The following is a 17,769-nucleotide window of genomic DNA, read 5'->3' as shown; positions in this document are numbered from 1 at the left end:
GACCACACTTGGAGAACCACGGCTCTGCCTAAAGCCCTCTGAGGAGGGTCTCTGGTAAAACTCAAGAACTGTTGGCTGTGAATAGATTGAGAGGGTCTGAGGGGTGTTCACTGGGCCTATTTCCAATACCTTTTCTACAGACGGCACCACTTCCCCCTTCATAAAACAAGTGATAGTAGCATCCATCTGCATGCTCTCCTGCCTGGGAATTTCTGGCTCTTGGGGGTGAGGAAAAGGCAGAGGGATGGAGGCTTCCACTGTGCAAAGAATGAAGCCCTGGAAATCAGGAGAGCCGGTGGCCATCCCAGCCCTGCCTCTGGCCAGCTGGGTGAGCTGGGGCAAGTTGCCTAACCTCTCTGATCCTTAGTGAGTCCTTTGTAAAAGGAGGAATTTATTATTTCTATACAGAGTTTCCCTAACATCCAAGGTTTTCCAAAATTCAAGATGAAGGAGGAGAGACACAGAACAGTTAAGTAGCTTGTCCAAGGTCCCATGCCTCAGCCAGTTGGAGGCAATTGGGTTGAATTTTAGAGTCCTGTCTGTAAACCTACATGCCCTGACTCAATAGAGCACATATGTAACTATTAAAATTTTTTACAAGTGCCACTAATGTGTCATTTAAAATCATCTTACGAACCTTTACTAGAGGCGCCTACAAATCTTAGGCACCTCTACTCCCCTGGGAAACTACCAGTAGAATTCTATCTACTCCAGGTACTGAATCATGGACCCAAAACACAGAATTCATTCAGCCTTGCAGAAATCAGAAGGTACCTCCCAACTGCAATAGAAGCCAAAGCATCAGGGGCTCAGCCAGGGGCAGGTGAGCTGCAGGGGCTACAGGGCCCAGTGTGAGGAGAGGATGGGCTGAACTTCCAGGTGTGACCCCCAGTCAAGGCCCAGAAATAAATGAGCCAGAGGAGAAGACCCATCCTGTGTTCTCCATCCTGCGTATTCCTGGCCTGCTCTAGGACTGATTTGCTCGTGTTATGAAGAATATCACAGTCTGAGGAATCAGAAAAACAAATGTTTCACGGAAAGCACACGAACAGGTGAGACTGATCTGGGGTCAACAGCAGTTTACTGGGTGGAGTGGACCCATGTTTGGGGCAGGTGGGTTGTCCAGATGCCGCCTGGTACGGATCCCCCAGGGCTGCCATGTGTTACGCTCCTCCCTATGGGGCCTCCGGGTGACTGGCCTGACAGTGGACACACATCAACCAAACAGTCAATCACTCTACAAAGAGGATTGAGCACCTACTGCACGACTGACCACCTACTGCACACTCAGTTGTGGGTGCTGGTGGTGTAGCAGTGAGCAAGAGAGACCAAACCCTTGCCCTCGCCATGGGAATACAGAGTCTGCTTGGGGGATGTGTGTGTGGGTGGTGAGTAGGGCTAAGATTTTAAAGTGAGCTTGTCTGGGCAGCCATCCCTGAGAGGGGACCTGGGAACGCAAATCTGAAGTAAATGAGGATTTAAATGAGCCTTTCAGGTATCCAGGCAGAGTGCACCAGGCAGGGGCAGTAGGTGGTAGCCAGTGGGCTTTAGGACCATGGAGGAGCCTGGGCTGCCTGGACAGAGGCAGTGAGGGGGAGGGGAGGGGAGACCAGAGGGGGCCAAGGAGGCTGACCCTGAGTCCTCACTGGCATTTGGAAGAACCTGTCTTTTCTGCTTTGTGAGCAGAGAAGCCTCTGGAGAGCTCAGAGCTGGAAATGGCATGATCTTTTATTTTAAAAGGCTCACTCAAGATGCCAGTTGAGAACAGACTTTCTGTGTGTGTGCACGCACGGGGGGCAGGGGAGCAAGAAAGGCAACAGAGAAAACAGTCCAGAAGTTACTGCAATAAGCCAAGTGTGGTGGACGCTGCCCAGTGCCCCTTCGATGGAGTCCATGTTTCTCGCATGGTGGGCAGGCAGCCGTGAGCTGTCACAACTACAGGAACTGCCCCGAGGCGGCGAGCCACCTTTCCAAGGTCAGCCCCCTTCTGGGGTGACCACATCCAATAAAACCCACAGAATCCTCGGGTGCCAGCCCCCAGACACACCTTCGTAGGCAGTCTGCACGTAGGCAGCCGGCAGCTTCGTGGCGCCGTAAGCAAGAGGTGGGGTAGGACAGGGCGGCAGTGGAGGAGGTGAGAAAGGACCAGGTGACGTATCTTTCAAAATCCCTCATGATTGCTTTGCAGGCGGCTTCCCCAGTGGAGGAAGCAGAACATCACGGGTGTCAAGATTTACACCCTGCGGTGAGGATGAGGCGCCTGTGCACTGTAGCTGAGAGTATAAAACGGTGCAGCCACTACGGTATAGGGCAGGGTGTCAAACTCGTTTTCACCGGGGGCCACATCAGCCTCGCACTTGCCTTCAAAGGGCTGCATGTAATTTCAGCTTCTTAATGGTTACGGAGTAGTTACATTTCTACAGTCCTAAAATTATTTTCAGCCCTCTGAAGGCAACTGCAAGGCTGATGTGGCCCCAGTGAAAATGAGTGTGATACCCCTGGTGTGGGGTATAATGGTTCCTGGAAAAATTACAACAGAATTTCCCTCTGATCCAGCAAGCCCACATTTAGAGTTGGATTTTATATCGTCTCAAAAGAAACTGAAAGCAGGATCTCCAAGAGATATTTGCACACCCTGTTCAGAGCAGTACTATTCATGAAGTAGGGGGACCAACCCAGACGTCCACTGTCAGATGAACAGATAAACAAAACCTGCATATTATATAAATATATATGTGTCTTGTTCAGCTTTGGAAAGGAAGGAAATCCTGTCACATGCTACAGCTTGTAGGAACTTTGAGGACATTATGCTAAGTGAGATAAGCCAGCCACTTCAGGACAAAGGCGGAGTGGTCACTCCCACTTCTGTGAGCCAGCTGAAGCACACAAATGCAGAGGCAGAAAGCAGAGTGGCGGCTGCCAGGCAGCGGGGAAAGGGAGGTGCAAGAGGAGTTGCTTCTTGTTGACAGAGTTTCGGTTTCGAACGACAAGAAAGTTCTGACGGTCCCATTGCACCACAAGGTGAATACACGGTCACACTACTCACACTGTACACTTAAAAAGGACGAGGGCAAGTTTCATGTTATATGGTTTCACTGGGCCACAGTTCAGAATCAAAGAGATGTACAGTGTGGATCTGCGCTTTTTAGCGATGTGGCCTCCGTAAGCCTAAACCTTTCCATTTATAAAATTAGGACGATTAAAATGATTTCATGAGCTAACATACATAAAATGCAATGCCCAACACCGAATCCTTACACAGTAAGTGAAAGCGGGTGTAATTAGCATCCTTACCCTCAACAGCCTGCCCCTGCCTTTCACGGGGCTCACGCTCTCATCAAGCGCAGTGACTGGCTAAGCTTCCTTATTTCTCAGCTTAGGATGCACTGATGCAGCACCTCCCCTATCAAACTCCTCCCTGTCTTTGAAGCTATAATACCACCTCCTGGAACCTCAGTTTCCTCATCTATTAGAAAAAGGGGGTAATAAATGTATCAGCTTCCAGGGCTGTTGGACAGATTGAGATGATTCATGCAAAGGGCTTACAGTGTGGCAACCTATATATAGGAGATATGTATCAGCTGTCATTAATTATTATTATAAAAGTTTATGGAATGATAAGCCTCTACTTTCAAGGACTTGAGCATTAAATATTTTCTAAAGTAAAGGCTCATTCTCTTCCTTGTGCCCTCATGCCCACTCCCCATCATGTAAGAACTGGGACAGTCTCTGCCCCACTGCGGGAAGGAGGGCTTTTGGATCTGCCCAGTTCCCCCTGCTCTGTCAAATGCTGGCATTGTCTTTATCCTCGTCACATACAAGGGGGCAGAAGACACAGGAGTGGGGAGGGGAGCCACCAGAATCACCCATCACCTGGGCCACGATCATAGCTACAGAAAATGAGGTCAGACTGTCATTTTCCCCCCCACTTTGGTTTCATCATCTGTAAAAGAAGCTGGCTGCATCTTTACTTGTTTTTGGTCTCGATACATTTTTTTCAATGTGTGTTGTGTGTTCCTATTTTTTCCCTAAGATTTGTTTCATTTAATTAAAAAATACAATGAAGGTACATTTTCAAAAATTAAATTTATAGCAGAAAGTGATATAGAAAGCAGATGAAGGCAGGCCCATTCAGGAGACTCAGACAGGAGGCTGCCAGAGATGGGGCCCCTGGCAGTGGCCACAGGGTGGCAGCCAGCCCCCGAGAGTGTCCTCACAGATTCCTGCCAGCTGGTACTCACGGCCTTGTGTGAACTCTCCTACACTATCAGGGCTGACGTGTGTGACCAACGGAACTTGGCAGAAGCAATAGCATATAACATAATGACCAAGGCTGGGTCATAAAAAAGACTGCAGTTTCTGCCTTGCTCTGCTGAATCACTCCCTCCAGGAAAGCTAGCTGTCACGTTGTGAGAACACTCAAGCAGTCCAGTGGAGAACAATCAAAGAGTCCAGTGGAACAGGGGTTCCAGCCAGGCCAGTGTGCCACTTTGGAAACACAACCTCCAGCCCCAACCAAGCCTACAGATGACCACAGTCCCAGTGGGCATCTTAACTTCAACCTCATGGGAGATCTAGGGCCACAACCCTAACTAGACTACTCCTGGATTTATCGTTTCCAGGAGCTGTACAAAATGATAAATACATATTGTTTGAAGCTGTTAAGTTTTGGGGACAGCATTCAATGAGGCAATAAATATTAGAGCCAGAGAAGATACCTAAGATACGGTGGGAGCCAGGACGCCCTGAAATTACTGTGTAAGAAAACTTTCTAGGCCTCCTCCACCTAGGACATTCTCTAAGTTCAGGGCCTGACATCAAGGGAAGATATCTTAGCGGATCTACATCTTTGAAGGAGCCCCAAACATGACAAATGCAGCTAATGAAGTGCGAGTTCGGATGTTATGACTATTATCCAACCGTAATGTGGTATTATGGGAAGATTGCGGGCCAACCCCTCCACTGCTGGGATATTATGTAAAATCCTGGCAGATGAAGTACAAACAAGGAAAGAGATCAAACAGCTCAAAATACTGTGGGTTAGTTAGGGGCTCGGAGAAACGCAGGTGAGAGGTGACAAGTTTTATAAACATAAAGCCAAAAGCAAAATGGTAAATCCCTGCTGAGCTAACAAATGCAGCCACAATCTGGAAGGCAATTTAAAACAACCCGGCTTCCTTAAAAAAGAACAGACACATCCCTGTTTAGACCTACTGCGAAATGAGAATGCTTGTAGGGCTGCTGTGGCCCCCAGTGTGAAAGATGACCCCTCAATCATAACTGGTCACCCCACGCCTTCTGAAGCGAGGCCCCTGCCAGGCACAGAAGAAGAGCCGGGGCGCTGAGGCTGATGAGAAGTGTGCGTTCCAGTAGCGACAATTCACCGAGCGTGTAATGCAGTGATTCCAAACACAGATGCTGGAAGTAAACTGCCCGGATAGGATGCAGACCCCACCTCTACCTGGCAGTGCGACTTCGAAATAATTATTGTGCCTTTAGGAGTTTTCTCACCTGCAAAAGGAAGAAAGTGTGTGGTGTAGACTAAACAAGCTATTTTATGTAAGCGTAGTATCTGGTACACTTCAAATGCTTCAATGGTGACTTTTATGACGATTATATCACTACTAAGGAAAAAAGTTCAAAGCATAGACTAGAAGGAAAGAGAGATACTTCCTTAAAGGTGGTCTGACGTCAGAGGGTACCATTCACCTGACGTTCCATGACAACGGTATCTATTGTTGCTATTTTAAAGCCTATCCCCAAATTCTTTGACAGTTCTCCCATTGAGAGATGGGGTGTGTTTCCACTGCCTTGAAACTGGGTGGGCTTTTGTGAATGTTTCGACCCACAGACCAGGCTACGCTGCCAGCAAAGGTGACACTGCGTGACTTCTGTGTCATACAGTGCCTCCCTCCTGCCTTGCTCACTGGAGTCCTTGTACGTAAAGCCTTCAGATGCCCGCTGAGCAGCCCACTGCCCTGGAGCCGCCAGGCTGTGAGGAAGCCCAGACTCGCTCCGCAGAGAGGCCGCCACATGGAGAGGCCCCCAGTCTGCACAGAGTGATGCCGGGCCAGCCCCCCTGCTCCAGGCCTGCACTGTTTCAGCGCCAGCCACCAACTAAGGACAATGGTATGAGGACCCCTAAACCAGAACCACTCAGCTAAGCACTTCCCAAATCCCTGACCTGCCCTTACACACACACAAACTATGAGAAATAATAAAACAACTGGTGTTTTAAGCTGCTGTGTTTTAAGTGATTTGTTAGACAGCAATAGGAAACTGGAATATCTGTCATAAGTATATGTGACACTCATACAGAGATAGCTTCCCACCTGCTATCTCATTTTGTCCCCGCAATTGCACTGGGAAAAATAAGGTCTCATTTTTTAATGATAAAGCAACACTCCACGGGAATACCTGGATTGCCCAAGGTCACATGACTAGTAAGTGGCAAAGCAAAAATTTCTGGTGAGAAACTCTGACCTCAGGTCCAGTGATTTCTCTGCTGTGCCATAGCTGACCCCCAAAGTAGACCACAATGCAAGAAAAATATACATATTGGTATACACATGGGCACGAGTGGAGATCAAGGAGAATCACTCTGCTCCAAGTCTCAGGGCGCACAGAAACCTGCCCCTCGTGGGAGCATCCCTGCCCTGACAACCCAGAAACACATGGATAATGTGGGCAGCTAGTTGAAAACGACATAATTAGGAAATGATCGAGGACACAAGGACTGGCGATGGCCTCGTGCGTCTAACACCAGATGTCTCAGCGGATAGCCTGGGCATCGTCACAGAAGAGGTTTCAGACACACTTGTCACACCCCAAAGAAGTTTCAGTGCAACAAGAGATGAAGGTGACGTCCTTCGTTACGGGGCCCTGCATCTGACAGCCTGTCAGGATGAGCTTCAGCACTTGTAACCACCACGTGTCAGATGAAGACCTGCTTCTCCTTTGACTCCACGGAATGACATTTCTTGTTTGCCTCTACAGCTTTTTCACTACGATTGATAAATACCAAGCCATGGAGACAGAGGAAGTATATTGTTAACGGGTATGAAGCCAGCATCTCAAGGTAAATGTGTACCCACAGTAAATCACTTTGGAATAAGACACCAGGAGATCAAGACTTTCAAATTCATCCAGGAAAGATGTGAACAGGACCAGGGGCTCATCACAGACTAGTTTTACCAACAATCACTTTTTAAGGGTCTAAGAAATAATGTTATCAATTAATGCAAAAAAGAGAGAAAAAAACACATAATTCTCAGATGCAAGTCAAAAGACTAAAAAAACAAAAACAAAATCTGAAGCAATCTAAGGGTCTAAATTCCTAATTCTCACATTATCTTTCAAAGAGTACAGGGATAAAAAGAATCCCCTCATGTGTTTATGTTGTGCCTTTAAGCAATGGTTTCCAAACATTCTCCACTATCTCAGAGTCACCTGAATAGATTGTTTTAATACTCATAGTCTTGGGACCTACTCCTAGAGATTCTCAGTTAGTAAGTCTAAGTGGGTCCCTGGAATATGCATTTTTGACATGTAATTCTAATACACAACCAAATTTGGGGACTACTAGGTGACAAGGGATATCCACTGTAAACATACTATCTATTTTCTCTAAAAGCAGAACTCCAACATGTTAGTGGAAAACATGGCTTCCTTGAAAGAAATCTATCTTTTCCAGGCTCCCTTGCAGCTACATGGCAGCTTAAGGCAGCCCTGAAGCAAAGTGCTGCCAATAGGTCCTAAAAGGAACTGAATGTGAAATGTCTAGGACATGTTCTTAAAGGGAGGTTAGATGCTCCATTCTAATGCTGCTTCCTTCCTGCCACCTGGAATGTGGACAGCAGGACTGGAGTTCTGATAGTCACTATCCATCATGAGATGACCTTGAGAATGTAGGCAAGCAATGTAAGTGAACCATAAAGAAAGCCTGCCTCCGTAACAATGACAGCCCTACACCAAAAGCCTCCAGACTTCTTGACCATGAAATGAAATAAGATGCAGAGTCACTGTTCCTTGGGCTTTCTGATACACTACAATGAAATCTAATACTAATACACCTACCTATCTTAGAGTCTGCCTAAAACTCTAATATCCACTGTCACCATCCAAAGGATATGAGGCAGGAACTTGATTTTAACCCGTAATTTAAAAACAAGAAAACTTGAGTGCAGAAAAGTGATATAACTTGCTCAGTGCCACATGAGCAAGTTAGGAATATGCCAGCATTTAGATTCACCTCCAAACTTCCAAAGCCAATAGTCTTTTGCCCACGCTATTTTGCAGGGTATACAGAGAAGAAGGTCCCTTTAAAAGTACAATGTGTACATCTCAAAAAACTGCACAGCGGAAGGAAGCTGCTGTCCACACAGGAAGAGAAATCCTCTTTTCCTCCCTCAGTTACACTTCTCCCTTTTCATTTTCCTTTTCTGTTTTTCACGTTTTGGGTTTTTCTTCAGTTCTTTTAAAGTAGGGCTGGGTCATAATAATGTAAATTATTATACTCAAGGGGGAAAGCTCTGTCTCTGAGCCTTCCAACCTAATTAGCAGAATTTCATCACCTACTCCAAACTGACACCATGACCATCTCCTGAGAGCAGAGAACCTGCCAGAAATCAAACAAGTTTTCACCCAGGCACAAATAGAAGCTTCCCTGATTAGGGCCCTCCCCAAACCAGCCTAAACCAGGGGAATTTGTGAATACTGCTGAGTCCCCATTTTCTTTTTTAAAGACTTTATTTATTTTTAGAGAAAGGGGAAGGGAGAGAGAAAGATAGGGAAAGAAACATCCATTAGTTGCCTCTCGCAAGCCCCCAACTGGGGACCTGGACCATAACTCACGCATGTGCCCTGATGGGGAACTGAACTAGCGATGCTTTGGTTCACAGGCTGGTCCACTGAACCACACCAGCCAGGACGAGTCCCCACTTTCAAAGATATAAAATACAGATGTCCAATAATATAGGCCGCTGTCAGTGATTACGGGAGATTAAATGAGACTGGACCTGGTATACAGTCAGGACTGAATAAACATACAGCATTGAATACCACTGACATTTCCATTTCTCTATTTGTTAATCGTCTTTCTCCACCTCCCAAGACTACAAGAACTAGAAGAAAGGAAGTTTATCTCTTCTTCATCCATGGCTATGTCCCACCACAGAGAGCAATGTGAGATACGTAACAGAAGCTCAGTAAGTACTTGTCGAATGAATGAATGAATGAATGAATGAATGAATGAATGAATGAATGAATGAACCAGTGAGCAAATGAATGAATAATAATGCAGTAAAGCCACTTCCTGCCCAGGTACCCAGTGCCTGTCTGACTGACCAACTCACCGTGTCCTGAGTTCTTCCCGCTGTGAGAGTGCTTTGCTTCATATTTTTCCTGCTCACGAGTACACTCCTCATTGGACATATCCCATCTGCCGTTCCCCATCTCCACCACTCCACACTCCAGCCAAGAGAAGCCCCGCCGTGCCCAGGGGCTCTGCCTGACTGTGCCCGTCCAGAGTCTCCGCACTTGCCGCTGACCTTCCACAGAACTGGTCCACATCACTCAATAAGCCCTACACTCCCTTGCGACAGACTGTGCAGCGTCACCGATATTAGAAATCATCCCATTCACATGAATAGATTCCAGTTTGCAAAACTGTCTCTTCAGGAAGTTTGAAGTCTAATATTCTGGGAATGTGGCCAGGAAATGAAACAAAGAAACAGCACATAATACCCGTGTCTACCTAAAAATCATTTAAAAATTGCCTGTAACTGAAAGCACACTATGTGTACCTTATATGGACATCCCAGTTAACTCTCACGAGTATTGCATGAAGGAGGTATTATTTTCTTAAACTTATTGACGAGACATCTGAAGTTGAGCCTTTGGGTAACTTATTCAAGTACTCACAGCAGAAATCACCAGGGCTGGGGTAAAAACTCAGGCTTCTGTGAGTCTCAAAGGGTCTTGCTCCTAACAGGTTGCTCTAAGTCATGTCCAAGAGAAGTAAAGAAGCAGGAAATGAGGGAAGAGAAGAGGAAGAAGAGAGGAAGTAGAGAGGAGACAGAGAAGACATTGTATTCAGCACACACATAATCATGGCTACATGAATGGGATGAGGAGGGAGGTGGTAGGAAGAAGGGTTGGTGAGTTTTACAAATGTCCAAAGAGTTACTAAGAAGTAAAGCATACTCTAAAAGAGAGAAAATGACATCAAGCTATAAAAGCTGAAACCTCTGCCTTAGATAAGCAACAAGTCTTCTGAATTGCAGAAGCTGTTCATAAAGTGTGAATGAGAGCCAAGAGAGCTGCCCGACAGGGCTGCAACCCCAGGTGCACCACTCACACTGTAGTCTAAGTAACAAGGGTCATCAGGATGACGAGTAGGTGTATAAACCTTGCACAGGTCCAAATGACCTGCAAAAAAAGAAGAGGTGGGTTCCACCAGCGTGCACCTGTTAATAACTCTAGTATGTGCTTTCTCACCCCCATTTTTCAGATGGCAAAACTGAGACTCAGAGGCTAACGATTTGTCAGGTCCAACAGCAAAGTTAATGACCATGCCAGATTCACACCCAGGACCGGGTCAAGAATGTCAGCCCTGTCCAGGCACCTGGCCATGCTTCTAGGGCAGCTTTTGCAAGAGGTGGGGGCAGTTAGGCCTTTGGAAGGCTTCAGGTGTTCTTTACCTCACACTTCTCCACGACCGGCTGCTGCCCGCACTCGGAACTGTTGCCCGCCACGATGCCAGCTCGAAGGTTCTCGCTGTCCCCGGTACCCTCCTCCATGGAGTAGGTCTTGGAGTGGTTGCCACGGCGATGGGCTGGGGCCCGGCCCTGGGCCAGGCTGAGCTGCCTGCGGAGAGCACGGTTCTCCTCCTCCACCTCCCGCACACGCACCTCCAGGCTCTCTCGCTCCCGCTGGCCCGAGGCTGAGTACCGGGGGCTGTGCGGCTGGGACTCCAGCGGAGACAGGGATACAGGCTTTCCATCTGTGGGCACAGAAGGACCAGGGAAGAGTTAACCCAGAATAAAACACACCCCAGCCCCTGCATGTACCCCAGACAGCCATTACTGCAGAGCAAAGTTCCTTTCACAATCCCATTTACAAGGGAAAACAGATGGAAAATGGGTTACAAATAAACGCATCCAGACTGAACTGGGAACAAAGTCGAGAACAGAATGACTTATTGCGGTGATAAAAACTAACATGCTGTTTAGAGAAGACAATCATCATATAATTTTTCCTAATTAAATGCACTGTCTTCTTTTCCCTACTTGGCAGGTTACTAGGTAGACATCCTTGTTTTCCATAAAGCATTATAAACACGAGGAAGGAGGCAGAGGTGAGGAAAGAGGAGAAAGGGGAAGTGAAGGGAGTAGGAGGACATGAAAGTGGGCAAAAAAAGGAAGAGAGTGGGAGGGAATATGAATAATGATTAACTACATTTATTTCTTCCTAAGCAAACTCCTATTCATCCTTCAAAACCCTGTCTCAGAAGCATCACCTCCCACAAAAGCCTTCAATTGGAAGAGAAAATATCCTCCAGCATATCCCAAAGGTATTCTGTATATAAGCACTATAAAAAAACATATATGTGTATCTGTCATAAATTATTTTATCAAATGTTTCCTATGAAGATTAGGAGTTCGATGAGGATAAAGGCTGGTCTTCCTCCTCTTTGTGGTTACACTACCATAATATCCAGTAAATGCTGGAAGGGTGGAGGCCATGCCAACAATGAAATGAAGGGCAACAAGGAAGAAGAAAGTAGTAACGTGATGAATCTCAAAGTTTTTTCAGACAAGCAGTTACGGTTAAGCTGAGTACCAGTCCATTTAACCATCAGACAGAGAAGACAAGTAGGTCTTTCAAAGTCACATGACGAAGTACGCTGATGCCTGAATGCACACCCAGCTATTTCTTATGCCCGAGCCTGTACACTTTCCACTTAAATGCAGTTTTAGAATAGGCTATACAGACAACCACAAATTTTTTAAAAATTATCAATGTGAAACCCCATCTCCCCAGGATACTTAGCATACCATCTTGTGTACAGCAGGCACTTAATGCATGCTTACCACTGAGGAGCCCCAGGGACACCAGATGCACTGAAAGGTGTCACTCCTCTGTTCCCACCCCCCAGAAATCCCGGCATCCAGCTCCACTGTGGCTGCCCCTGACAACGGTGAAAAGTCGCGTCTCCAGCAAATTATCCTCTCTCGGTCAACTGCCGAAAACACGCCTCTTTTTTCATACTTCAAGTTTTTCTACTTTCTGCCCAGACCCCACTGAGCTCTCAAAATGTCTCCGAGAGAGTCAGTGTGACTGACAAAACTTGAGGATCAAAGAATGTGGTGAATTCCACCCTGTGGGGTTCACCTGTGCAGCCGACTGCATCGCCTGGGCCCAGGGCCTTTGATGTATCTCTGGGCCTTCACAAACACGACTCCTTTCTTCCCCCCTAATCCCCTCGGGGTTAAACTCCTGAGCTCCCGGTCCATTGCTCCATCAATGCAGCAAATACCTACATGCTGAATTACAACATGCTGAATTACGCTGCTCGGGACTACAAAGCAAAGGCCAAGGTGAGTGTGTGTGTGTGTGGGGGGGGGGGGCGTGAAATCACAGGTTGACTAGGGTTGCACTGTCGCCAAGCTGGACAAGGACAAGTTCTGACCCAGGCTTAGGAAACCGGTCTCCCTGTTTGGTCGAATCAAGTTAATTCCACGGAGAATGAAAAAAGACTAGGCAACTAACAGCAACTGCGTTTTCTCAGCTGACATGAGCGCGGCCAGCAGGGGTGTGGAAGATGTTCACGGAGCCTGGCGGTGGGCAGAATCACACTTTGTCTAGCGCCTGTGGCGTGTCTGCGCTGTGCTGGGTAGTTCACTCAGAGGATGTCAGGTCATCATAGCACAAGCAGGTGGCAACTGGTGTCCTCGTTACGGGTGAGGAAACTGAGATTCTAAAAGCTTAAGCCATGTCCCCACTGTGGTGCAGCATGATTCGAATCAAGGAGAGCTAGAGGCCCAGGCGCTCTGGGATACGGGGGTCTTCGGGAACATCTGGGCAGAAACCCGAGAAACTCTGGAAGCTCACAAAACTAACAACGAACAGGAACTCTAAGGGTGTCCTTTGGAGGGGTTACTTAAGTGTTCTGAGTTTCAGTATTCCCTTCTGTGAAATGGGAGCAGAAATGCTAACCTTACGAGGATGAGGGAAGGCTTAAGTAAGATACCCAAATACAAAGCACTGAGTACTGTGCCCGTCCGTAGCTGGGAGTCACTCAGTGTAAAGTAGTTCCTCCAACTCCTTCCCAGTGGTGTCGGCGATGATACTACAGGTAAGATGAGTTGATAATGTTCAAGGCTGTACATTTTCTGAACACAGCACTATTCTGAGTAGCATGTGGGAGCATGCAGCCGACACACCGTGGCTTGCTTTGACATGTGGCATCTCTGAGCCTTCTTGCCTTCAGCTTTAGATAGGTCAAAGGTCATCCAGGCAAATGCAGGCGATGAGGCAGGTGTCCCATGGGGGCTGTATCACCTCCCGTACTTCTCTCCAGAAAGCCCCTCATTCTACACGTTTATGAAAAGTACATTTTAATTCTTTGATTATGTGGTTATAAATAAAGGATAATTAGGCAAACCCTAACCCATTATGATTCCAGGGATACTGGAGGGGAAGTGCTTTCAATGTTCTGTGCCAATTTCTACCCGCCTCAGACCCCAAATGTCCTTAACCAAACTTTGCTCTCAAAGACTTCCCAGTGTTTTCCACACGTTACAACTCTGTCCCCAATGAAGACAGACAAAATAATAAATGCCAGGCCTCAAAGAGGGGAGGCCACATTGGAAAAGTCAGCACTCACGCCACACCCAGTGCCTGGCATGTACCCAGTGCTCAGCAAAGGGCAGAATTATAATTTCTGATGTGTGTCTGTTGTAAGGGGCATTGGCTTGAGCTGACCCCTTTCTCTTCCTCGGCCAGTTGCTGCTTTGGAAAGGGAGTGTGGGGGAGACAGGCTCCAGGCTCCTCCCGGTCTCATCTCCCATGCTCACGGCAGATGGGCCCTGCGTCTCCACCGTGGCCCATCGAGGCAATGCTGCGTGGACAGCGGTGGGTAAGTGGGGCCTCATTTCTCTGCCATATTTGTGGCTCATTCTCTGTTTACTCATCCTGACCCTTGTTGTTGTTCCTGGATTACTCATCTCTTTGGCTCCTGATTTCCTGGTTGCAGCTTCTCCTAACCCTCCAGGGCTAGTTGGTGAGGGGGTTAGGGCGGTGAAAGGCTGGCCACCTTAGATGTGTTCTGTACTTCTCTGTGATGTCTTAAGGGCTCTGGTCTCTCCCAGAACAACCCCCCTGTTCTGTGTACAAATCGTCATTAAAAGACCCATTACATGGGATTTTTGGCCTATGAAAAGTACTGTGCTCCAGCAATATTTCTCAATCAGTAATGGAGAAAGAGTTTTTTCCCCCAAGCCCTCCTGGGTAAGAATCTGGTCCTAATGCATAGCTTGCTCTGTGCAAAATTTATCACTTGAATTCAACAAATTTGTCTATACCCTGCTCATCAAGACAAGCCTACTGATCACATGCTTGGTGCGTGTCCAAGTGCCATAGGAGTTCCTACCTACATACTTTCAGCTTCCACACTCATGGTGTTGCAGACGGGCAGCATTTTGGCAACTGTGATAGTTTATTTTATGTGTCAACTTGCCTGAGCCACGCGGTGTCCAGATATGTGGTCAAACATGACTCTGGGTGTTTGGGGATGAGATTTACATTTGAATCACTAGACTGAGTAAAGCAGATTGCCCTCCCGCATGTAGGTGGAGAGCTCATCCAATCAGCTGAAGGCCTGAATGGAACACAAAGGCTGACCCTGCCCTGTGTAAGACAGAGTTATGATTCCTGCCTTGCAGCCTTTGAACTGGGACACGTTGGTTTTTCAGAGTGTGTGTGTGTTTCTTGCCTTTGGACTTGAACTGAAACTCTGGATCTTCCGGGGTCTGGAGCTTGCTGGCCTTTAGACCAGAACGACACCACTGGCTCCTCAGGGTCTCCAGCCTGCCAACTCACCCTGCAGATCTTGGAACGTGACCACCTCCCTAATCAAGTGAGCCAATTATTTATAATAAATCTCTTTGTGCACACCCCCACACCCTATTGGTCTGTTTCTCTGGGGAACTCTAACAGAGGGGAACAATAATCTGTAGGCCATACTTGGAGTGCCGTTGCCTAATATTTGGTTTCTTTATTCCCGGGGCCTGGCATGCTTATTAAAGCATCTGAGTAACAAACGAAGGGAAAGACTGGCCTCTAGAACTAAAAAAAAAAAAAGCATGAAACACAGACCCGGCAAGTCTTAAGCTAAAATGACTCATTATAATATTAAATGCTAGGGGACAGAGGACGAGGGACAGATAACCAAGAGAATGAACAATAACAAATCGTGTCACAAGAATATGAGACTGGAACAAGAAAGAGCGGACTCTAAATTATGGTCTTGCCACTTACTGATAATAAACTTAGGCAAACTACTTAACTTCTCTGTGATTCAGTGTCGCCACCTGGAGACAGGGGGACGCTGATGACTGCAAAAGCATGCATCAGGCCGATTCAGAGTAGATACTCACATTTCCTCTCTCCGCCCCCACCCCCACCCCTCCCAGTCTGGAGCAGGACACATTAAGACAATAGCAAATAGAACCCCTAGTTTCTGGGCCCCCTTTGTCTTTGCTTCTCTAGTACCTCTCCTCCAGGTTTCCATTTATTCAGTGCACAGTCTGTCTGCATGGTGCATCTCTGTCATATAACACCTAGGTGTGTTGATCTGTGGCTCAGCCCACTTTGAGTTTAAAATGTTAAATGAGATATCATTCAAAACGTTAGTTTACAACACCTCCTGCCTCCCTCCAAAACTCAACAAACATACATTTATCATCCGATTTGAATCTCTGAATCCACTTGAAATGAATGCACAGAATTAAGAATCAAGAACATCTAAGATTGAGACAACAGTAGACTGACAATCGGCCCCCTTGCAGTATGGTGACAGAGATTAGGTGCGTGCCACCCCAAGCGTCCTAAGTGATGACCTGGGTCGATCTGGATGCACTGGCTGTCTCCGAGAGCGGGCGCTCGGGCTGTGTGCTGTCTACCCTTTGCAAAGAGACAGAACTGCAGGCCCCATACACAGAGGCAGGGCACACACCTGGGTGGACCTCCCAGCCCTGGGGCCACCCATGTAGGGGGCTCAGACCAGCCTCTTCTAGTGGTGACAGAACCCAGACAGATATCTGTGGTCACAGACACCAAGATCCTGCACTCATGCCCAGATTTCAGGAGGGCTGTCCCCTGCCTCGTTCTACCCGTGATAAAGACACTGCATTCTTTAACCTTTATATGGCAAAGTCCCCCCACGTACAATCTGTCACCAGGGCCTGGCAGTGCTTCCTTCTGGTGTTTGAAGCACTTGCTTCTCTCATTCTATTTCAGACATTCTAGCCCAAACCAAGTCTTTTCATCGTATCTTAAAACAGGAGTCATCAAACCTTTTCTGGAAACATCGGAGAGTAAATGTGGTTTACCCTGTGGGCCACATGGTCACTGATGCTAGCACTTGACCCTGCCATCGTAGTGCAAAAGCAGCCACAGAAATACATGACGCATGGACACAGCTGTGTCCCAATGAAACTTCATTTATAAAAGTGAGGGCTGGGTTAGACTCGGCCTGTGGGCCCTGCCTGGTTTGCAGACCTTGTCCCAGAACATCCATCTCCCTGCCTACTCTCCCTTCCTCGAACCTCACTGTCCCTGCCTCAATCATAGGTGCTAGGGATAACGTTCTACATGACGGTCCTATTCCCACCACATTTTGCAGTTTGACAATGTACAGAAGCAACTCCATCTACTTCAAGGTCATCTACCAAATTCAACAAACAGTCGGTTAGTGCCTAAGGTATACCTGGAGGCTGCATATCATCTCATCATAGTTTATACAACACTTTAACGAAGTGTTTTCACCATCTCTATTTGAAAAATAAAACGAGAGAGAGAGACACATGATTTAACTTGTTCAATGCCATCCCAGCACCAAATGATGGAGGAAGAACCTCCAACCCAAGGTCATTGGCCTCAGCTCAATTGCTCTTTTTGCCTCAAACCAGAATGTCTCCTATCCAGCCCACTCCAGACAAGCCCAGTCTAATTTGTTGTTGCTACTGCTTCGTCCCTGGCTGCTTAGGTCAGTCCTTCTCAATCCTTGTTATCATTATACTCCCTGGGGAAACTTTAAAAAAATACTGATGGGCACCGGCCCCATCCCAGATTAACTAGCTTAGAATCTTGGGAGTTGGGGGTCTGGTTATCAGCATTTTTGGAAGCATCCACCCTCATGAGATTCTCATGTGCAGTCAAGGTTGGGAAACACTGGCTGGCTCAGAAATTCCCCGAAAGCCTCTGGCTGAGGCATCATAGCCCCCCTGTAAGCACACCTGGTGGCCCTTTAAGGCGACTTTCAGGAACTGGCTTCAGTGCGGACGTGGTCGCAGCACTGCTACACTGAAGTCCAGTCCCACCACTGCTCAGACCTGGGGCCCCAGCTTCCTCTTCCAGGAACAGCACCTGGCATGTAAGCAGGGCTTTCTAGAACCCAGGCTGCCCCGGATTTCAGCTCCTGCCAGCCCGGGGCTGTTTTGACCCTCTGAATCTCATTCCTCCCGGGACGAGGGCTCTTTGCAAAGC

The 17,769-nt window shown here is 47.4% G+C and overlaps 1 protein-coding gene across 6 annotated transcripts in view; it reads right to left on the bottom strand.

Moving 5' to 3' along the window:
• Nucleotides 1–17,769, bottom strand: part of LARGE1 (LARGE xylosyl- and glucuronyltransferase 1) — a 439,612-nt gene that overhangs the window by 230,801 nt on the left and 191,042 nt on the right. For all 6 annotated transcript variants that reach the window (XM_037160113.2, XM_053661541.1, XM_053661539.1 and 3 more), the window contains exon 3: nt 10,701–11,002. In XM_037160113.2, the coding sequence (XP_037016008.2) occupies nt 10,701–11,002 (302 nt within the window). The remainder of the gene's footprint in view (nt 1–10,700; nt 11,003–17,769) is intronic.

Source organism: Artibeus jamaicensis, unplaced genomic scaffold (assembly GCF_021234435.1).
Source record: "Artibeus jamaicensis isolate MK-2021 breed Jamaican fruit bat unplaced genomic scaffold, CSHL_Jam_final contig_233, whole genome shotgun sequence".
Taxonomy (NCBI): Eukaryota; Metazoa; Chordata; class Mammalia; order Chiroptera; family Phyllostomidae; genus Artibeus; species Artibeus jamaicensis.
Note: the sequence above shows the minus strand (reverse complement) of the source record. Positions and strands in the feature narration are given on the sequence as shown.